The following is a 7,337-nucleotide window of genomic DNA, read 5'->3' as shown; positions in this document are numbered from 1 at the left end:
TAGCACCTTTAAAAACAATGTTTACAAAGTGCTCCACAGAGAGTCAAAGCAAAACAAGTGTAATAGCAAGAAACCAATATTACATTTAAAAGTATATATTAAAATTAAAAATAGAATGGAAAATAAATAAATTCAAAACCAAATAAATTAAAAACAGACAACTAAATTAGGGAAACCAAAGTTCTGCATGAAAAGACGAGATCACTTAAAAGCTGTTCTTGTAACAGCAAAGGCACGGTCACCCTTTGATTTAAGCCTCAACTCTGGAACGGCCAGAAGGGCCCCACCGGAGGATCTAAGGCTGTGTGCTGGATCATAAGGGGCTAACATCTCAATGATGTAGCTTGGAGCCAGACCGAGGCGTGCTTTACAAGTGATCAGCAAAATCTTAAAATCAATTCTAAAACGAACAGGGAGCCAGTGGAGAGAGGCCAGGACTGGGGTAATGTGATGTCGTCTGTTAAAACCAGTAAGAAGCCTAGCTGCTGCATTCTGAACTAGTTGGAGGCGGGAGATGGATTTTTGATTAATGCCGGAAAGGAGGGAGTTGCAGTAGTCTAAGATAGTGACCAAGTTCACTATCGACGAAACCGGTGTTATTGTGAAAGTAAGTGAAAGGATATTTCCACAGACAAGTACAATATTGTAAAAAGTTTAAAGTGTCTAAAGAATAACATTAAATCAATATCAGGTGCCAGACATATCTCAATATTATATCATTCAGTTCACTTGTTACACATATATTAAACTGGCATCTTGCACTTGGGACTCTCATGACTCTTTTTACATTTTACAACAGTTTGAAAACTGGTCAGGGACCAGAGAATAATACAGATCTTAATATTCTGGCCTGATTTAAACAATGTTTTCCTTTGAGCTCTGCTCCTGGTAAAGAAGATGTGTGATCTTCCTTTTTAAAATGAAGTATCATACTCGATGCAGGTGTTCAGATGCTGTAAGCTTCATGTAATTGCTTCATGCATTTGATGTATGAAACCTGATTGTTTGATAATAAAATGTGCAGAATGGATGATAGAAACTGTCTCTGTAAACAGACTTCAGACCAGTGTCGTGTTTCAGACAGGACGGTACACTAATTCTAAAAATCAAGCCTTCAGTCTCAACTTAAATCTCTGACCTGCCTTCAGACACAATGCCACCATTCTGTATCTAATTTGAGTCAGAATCAGTCCATATATTATAGGGTTGAGAAGAGGGGGCATCATGAGAAATTGTATCGCCATGAAATTCCTCACACTCTGGGGCACGGATGCTGATCCATACCGAGAGTACATAACATCAAAAAGCAAAGCGGCAGTGACATTAAGCAGACATAACAAATGTGGCACACATGTCTGTATAAACTTTCTCCTGCCCTCTTGAGATTTTAAAGCTGAATTTACCAACCGCACATAAGAACACACAATGAAGATGACATGCACACAATAAAAAGCAATAAAAATCAATCCAACAATGTTGTTTGCTCGCGATGTACTACAAGCTAGTTTGACAATTGACCAGTTCTCACAGTAGAGTTTATCTATGCGGGATCCACATAATTTCAATGTAGATGTGATAGTTATAATCACAACTATACAGCATAAAGGCACCAGCCAGGACAAACCAATTAAAACTGCAGTCCTTCGCACAGACATTACAGAGTGATACTGCAGGGGTCGACATATAGCCACACATCTGTCATAGGCCATCACAGCTAAAACAGAAAAATCAATCGTTGCATAAGTGTATATCACAAAGACTTGTAAAAGGCATCCTTCATATGATATAACTTGAATATCAGACAGAAGATCAATAAGAAATTTAGGATAAAAGGCTGCAGTCCCATAAAGTACATTCATGCACAGATTACATATAAAAGCATACATGGGTTCATGTAAGTTTTGATCCAATATTATAGTTAAAATGAGAGCCATGTTAACACAGATAATTAGACAATAACATAGAAAAGTGAGAGAGAAAAGGATTATTTTGTAGTTGGCAGTGGCGCTGAAGCCAGACAGTGAAAATATAACAAACGAGAAATTCGATGTATTTCTCATTTTGCAGTAATGCTCCTAAGCCAAAAGTGTGAAAGTTAAAAAACAAAAATAGAAGACTGGATGCAATGCTGTAAAAAACATAAATTATTAGACAGGAATATGCTCTATGTATGTTAAACAGCATGTCCAACTGTATAGCATTGGTGTTGCACAGTGTTTCTCAAATTTATAGTTGAATATTAAAGGGAACTCCCTCTCTACTGCAGGCATGGTATTGGCTGGCATCTCAGAAGTTGTTTTCTTCTGAAGATTTTATTTATTGAAATATATTGCGGACGAAAGAGTCTACAAATGTCATGGATCTAATTAATGGCAAAACAAATTGTTGGTTTCCTCAGAATTGTTAATGCAGAATATCATTATTATCCATCATTCATCCCGGATCAAGCTGCACTGGACCGGCGGACAGCAGGACAGAGCACAGGACTTCTGTGGGACAAAGGAGGTGGACTCTGTGCTTACATCAGGATCAGAATCAGAATCAGGTTTTTTGGTCATATATATGTGCACATACATGGAATTTGACTCCGGTTTCACGTACACTCTCATTGTACGTACATGCAATTTACAAATAACAGGATAAATATAAAAAGAGACTTGGAAGACATCAGAATAGCAACACAAATGTATGTACAATATAAAACAACATAAACAACAACAGTGACAATGATAGGGGATGTTGGTGCAGAAGAATGTGGCGATAGTGCAAGTATGTGGATGTGTCTGATTAACTGTTCATCAGAGTGACGGCCAGTGGGAAGAAGTTGTTCCTGTCTCTGCTGGTTTGGGCCTACAGGGCTCTGTAGCGCCTTCCAGAGGGGAGGATTGGAACAGCCTGTGTCCAGGGTGTGAGGGTCTGCAGTGATCTTTCCAGCCCGTTTCCTGACTCTCGAGGTGTACAAGTCCAGGATGAAGGGCAGGCTGGAACCAATAGTTCTCTCTGCACACCTGACTACCCGTTGTAGCCTGTCTCAGTCCTGCTTGGTGGCCGGTCCAAACCACACAGTGATGGAGGAACAGAGCACAGACTGGATGATGGCGGAGTAGAACAGGATCAGCAGCTCCTGAGGCAGGTTGTACTTCCTGAGCTGGTGTAGGAAGTACAACCTCTGCTGGGCCTTTTTCCTGATGGTGTAGTCTAAGGCATAGGGTACACACACACACATATCAAATAATATTTCCCATCATTTTTAGGATGCATTTACAATATATGTCAATGCAACCTTATTACCTTTTAAACTTAACCCTTGTGTTGCCTTCGGGTCAATTTGACCCGATTCAATGTTTAACCCTCCTGTTACCTTTATATTTTCTAACATATTTTACCCTTGAGGTCAATATGACCCCAGCTATTAAAATCTCCAGAAAATTATTAGAATTAATATTGTTTTCCAAGTTTAAGTGTGAGGTACTTTATGTTTGTTTGTTGACTCGCGAAAGAACACCGACATTAAACATTGAATCGGGTCAAATTGACCCGAAGGCGACAGGAGGGTTAAATATTGAATCGGGTCAGAATGACCCGAAGGCAACACAAGGGTTAAAGTTCACCAGGTAAAAGCCAGGGGGAAACTATCTTTATTTCAGTTTGTTTTATATTATAACAAAAATACATAAAATTGTACATTTTGCTCCCCACTTTCCCTCTTACCCTGTAAGACACGGGTAGACATAATAAGAGGAAATCACAATACCATGCCATCTGTAAAGCATGTGTAATAATGTGTAATATCTACTACAGTAGGTGCCAGTTGTTTTTGATTGCATTTTACTGTCAGGTGTTTCAGTTATTTTGTCGTATGTATTTTGAAAAGAATAATGATTCTGAAGCGTTGTGAAGCAAAGGTGAATGCTGAATAACATAATGAAAATAAATAATCTATAATAATTGTTATCAAAAATGTCCTACAAATTAAAAAACTCATTGATGCTTGTATTTATAGAAATAGACTAATTTCAGTGAGATTTTAGTGGGATTTTGTCTGCTGTCATCACAAGGAGAAAAGAGACAGATTGTGTATACAATTAAGATAACCAAATAATCATAATAATAATAACTTTATTTATATAGCACCTTTAAAAACAATGTTTACAAAGTGCTCCACAGAGAGTCAAAGCAAAACAAGTGTAATAGCAAGAAACCAATATTACATTTAAAAGTATATATTAAAATTAAAAATTAAATGGAAAATAAAAAATAAATGAATTCAAAACAAAATAAATTAAAAACAGACCACTAAATTAGGGAAACCAAAGTTCTGCCTAAAAAAACTAAATCACTTAAAAGCTGTTCTTGTAACAGCAAAGGCACGGTCACCCTTTGATTTAAGCCTCAACTCTGGAACGGCCAGAAGGGCCCCACCGGAGGATCTATGGCTGTGTGCTGGATCATAAGGGGCTAACATCTCAATGATGTAGCTTGGAGCCAGACCTAGGCGTGCTTTAAAAGTGATCAGCAAAATCTTAAAATCAATTCTAAAACGAACAGGGAGCCAGTGGAGAGAGGCCAGGACTGGTGTAATGTGATGTCGTCTGTTAAAACCAGTAAGAAGCCTAGCTGCTGCATTCTGAACTAGTTGGAGGCGGGAGATGGATTTTTGATTAATGCCGGAAAGGAGGGAGTTGCAGTAGTCTAAGATAGTGACCAAGTTCACTATCGACGAAACCGGTGTTATTGTGAAAGTAAGTGAAAGGATATTTCCACAGACAAGTACAATATTGTAAAAAGTTTAAAGTGTCTAAAGAATAACATTAAATCAATATCAGGTGCCAGACATATCTCAATATTATATCATTCAGTTCACTTGTTACAAATATATTAAACTGGCATCTTGCACTTGGGACTCTCAATGACTCTTTTTACATTTTACAACAGTTTGAAAACTGGTCAGGGACCAGAGAATAATACAGATCTTAATACTCTGGCCTGATTTAAACAATGTTTTCCTTTGAGCTCTGCTCCTGGTAAAGAAGATGTGTGATCTTCCTTTTTAAAATGAAGTATCATACTCGATGCAGGTGTTCAGATGCTGTAAGCTTCATGTAATTGCTTCATGCATTTGATGTATGAAACCTGATTGTTTGATAATAAAATGTGCAGAATGGATGATAGAAACTGTCTCTGTAAACAGACTTCAGACCAGTGTCGTGTTTCAGACAGGACGGTACACTAATTCTAAAAATCAAGCCTTCAGTCTCAACTTAAATCTCTGACCTGCCTTCATACACAATGCCACCATTCTGTATCGAATTTTAGTCAGAATCAGTCCATATATTATAGGGTTGAGAAGAGGTGGCATCATGAGAAATTGTAAAGCCATGAAATTCCTCACACTCTGGGGCACGGATGCTGATCCATACCGAGAGTACATAATATCAAAAAGCAAAGCAGCAGTGACATTAAGCAGACATAACAAATGTGGCACACATGTCTGTATAAACTTTCTCCTGCCCTCTTTAGATTTTAAAGCTGAATTTACCAACCGCACATAAGAACACACAATGAAGATGACATGCACACAATAAAAAGCAATAATAATCAATCCAACAATGTTGTTTGCTCGCGATGTACTACAAGCTAGTTTGACAATTGACCAGTTCTCACAGTAGAGTTTATCTATGCGGGATCCACATAATTTCAATGTAGATGTGATAGTTATAATCACAACTATACAGCATAAAGGCACCAGCCAGGACAAACCAATTAAAACTGTAGTCCTTCGCACAGACATTACAGAGTGATACTGCAGGGGTCGACATATAGCCACACATCTGTCATAGGCCATCACAGCTAAAACAGACAAATCAATCGTTGCATAAGTGTATATCACAAAGACTTGTAAAAGGCATCCTTCATATGATATAACTTGAATATCAGACAGAAGATCAATCAGAAATTTAGGATAAAAGGCTGCAGTCCCATAAAGTACATTCATGCACAGATTACATATAAAAGCATACATGGGTTCATGTAAGTTTTGATCCAATATTATGGTTAAAATCAGAGCCATGTTAACACAGATAATTAGACAATAACATAGAAAAGTGAGAGAGAAAATGGTTATTTTGTAGTTGGCAGTGGCTCTGAAGCCAGACAGTGAAAATATAACTAACGAGAAATTAGATGTATTTCTCATTTTGCAGTAATGCTCCTAAGCCAAAAGTGTGAAAGTTAAAAAACTAAAATAGAAGACTGGATGCAATGCTGTAAAAAACATAAATTATTAGACAGGAATATGCTCTATGTATGTTAAACAGCATGTCCAACTGTATGGCATTGGTGTTGCACAGTGTTTCTCAAATTTATAGTTGAATATTAAAGGGAACTCCCTCTCTACTGCAGGCATGGTATTGGCTGGCATCTCAGAAGTTGTTTTCTTCTGAAGATTTTATTTATTGAAATATATTGCGGACGAAAGAGTCTACAAATGTCATGGATCTAATTAATGGCAAGAAAAATTGTTGGTTTCCTCAGAATTGTTAATGCAGAATATCATTATTATCCATCATTCATCCCGGATCAAGCTGCACTGGACCGGCGGACAGCAGGACAGAGCACAGGACTTCTGTGGGACAAAGGAGGTGGACTCTGTGCTTACATCAGGATCAGAATCAGAATCAGGTTTTTTGGTCATATATATGTGCACATACATGGAATTTGACTCCGGTTTCACGTACACTCTCATTGTACGTACATGCAATTTACAAATAACAGGATAAATATAAAAAGAGACTTGGAAGACATCAGAATAGCAACACAAATGTATGTACAATATAAAACAACATAAACAACAACAGTGACAATGATAGGGGATGTTGGTGCAGAAGAATGTGGCGATAGTGCAAGTATGTGGATGTGTCTGATTAACTGTTCATCAGAGTGACGGCCAGTGGGAAGAAGTTGTTCCTGTCTCTGCTGGTTTGGGCCTACAGGGCTCTGTAGCGCCTTCCAGAGGTGAGGATTGGACCTGCCTGTGTCCAGGGTGTGGAGGTCTGCAGTGATCTTTCCAGCCCGTTTCCTGAATCTCGAGGTGTACAAGTCCAGGATGGATGGCAGGCTGGAACCAATAGTTCTCTCCGCACCTGACTACCGTTGTAGCCTGTCTCAGTCCTGCTTGGTGGCCGGTCCAAACCACACAGTGATGGAGGAACAGAGCACAGACTGGATGATGGCGGAGTAGAACAGGATCAGCAGCTCCTGAGGCAGGTTGTACTTCCTGAGCTGGTGTAGGAAGTACAACCTCTGCTGGGCCTTTTTCCTGATGGTGTAGTCTAAGG

General features: G+C 38.6%; 2 protein-coding genes across 2 annotated transcripts; both read right to left on the bottom strand.

Annotated features, from left to right (window-relative positions):
• Nucleotides 1-206: 206 nt before the first annotated feature.
• Nucleotides 207-3,298, bottom strand: LOC130204332 (olfactory receptor 52E8-like). Its single transcript, XM_056430975.1, has one exon. The coding sequence runs from the start codon at nt 2,058-2,060 to the stop codon at nt 1,107-1,109; it is 954 nt and encodes a 317-aa protein (XP_056286950.1). The 5' UTR covers nt 2,061-3,298; the 3' UTR covers nt 207-1,106.
• Nucleotides 3,299-4,321: 1,023 nt separating this feature from the next.
• Nucleotides 4,322-7,004, bottom strand: LOC130204477 (olfactory receptor 52E8-like). Its single transcript, XM_056431236.1, has one exon. It carries the CDS (start codon nt 6,194-6,196, stop codon nt 5,243-5,245), a length of 954 nt encoding a protein of 317 aa, XP_056287211.1. The 5' UTR covers nt 6,197-7,004; the 3' UTR covers nt 4,322-5,242.
• Nucleotides 7,005-7,337: the final 333 nt, after the last annotated feature.

The sequence above is a fragment of the Pseudoliparis swirei genome, chromosome 2 (assembly GCF_029220125.1).
Source record: "Pseudoliparis swirei isolate HS2019 ecotype Mariana Trench chromosome 2, NWPU_hadal_v1, whole genome shotgun sequence".
In the NCBI taxonomy this organism is placed as follows: Eukaryota; Metazoa; Chordata; class Actinopteri; order Perciformes; family Liparidae; genus Pseudoliparis; species Pseudoliparis swirei.
This window is presented reverse-complemented; position numbering and strand designations above follow the sequence as displayed.

Coding starts and splice junctions, on each gene's coding strand:
- LOC130204477 (XM_056431236.1), bottom strand. CDS start 6,196: ATGAGAAATACATCTAATTTCTCGTTAGTTATATTTTCACTGTCTGGC.
- LOC130204332 (XM_056430975.1), bottom strand. CDS start 2,060: ATGAGAAATACATCGAATTTCTCGTTTGTTATATTTTCACTGTCTGGC.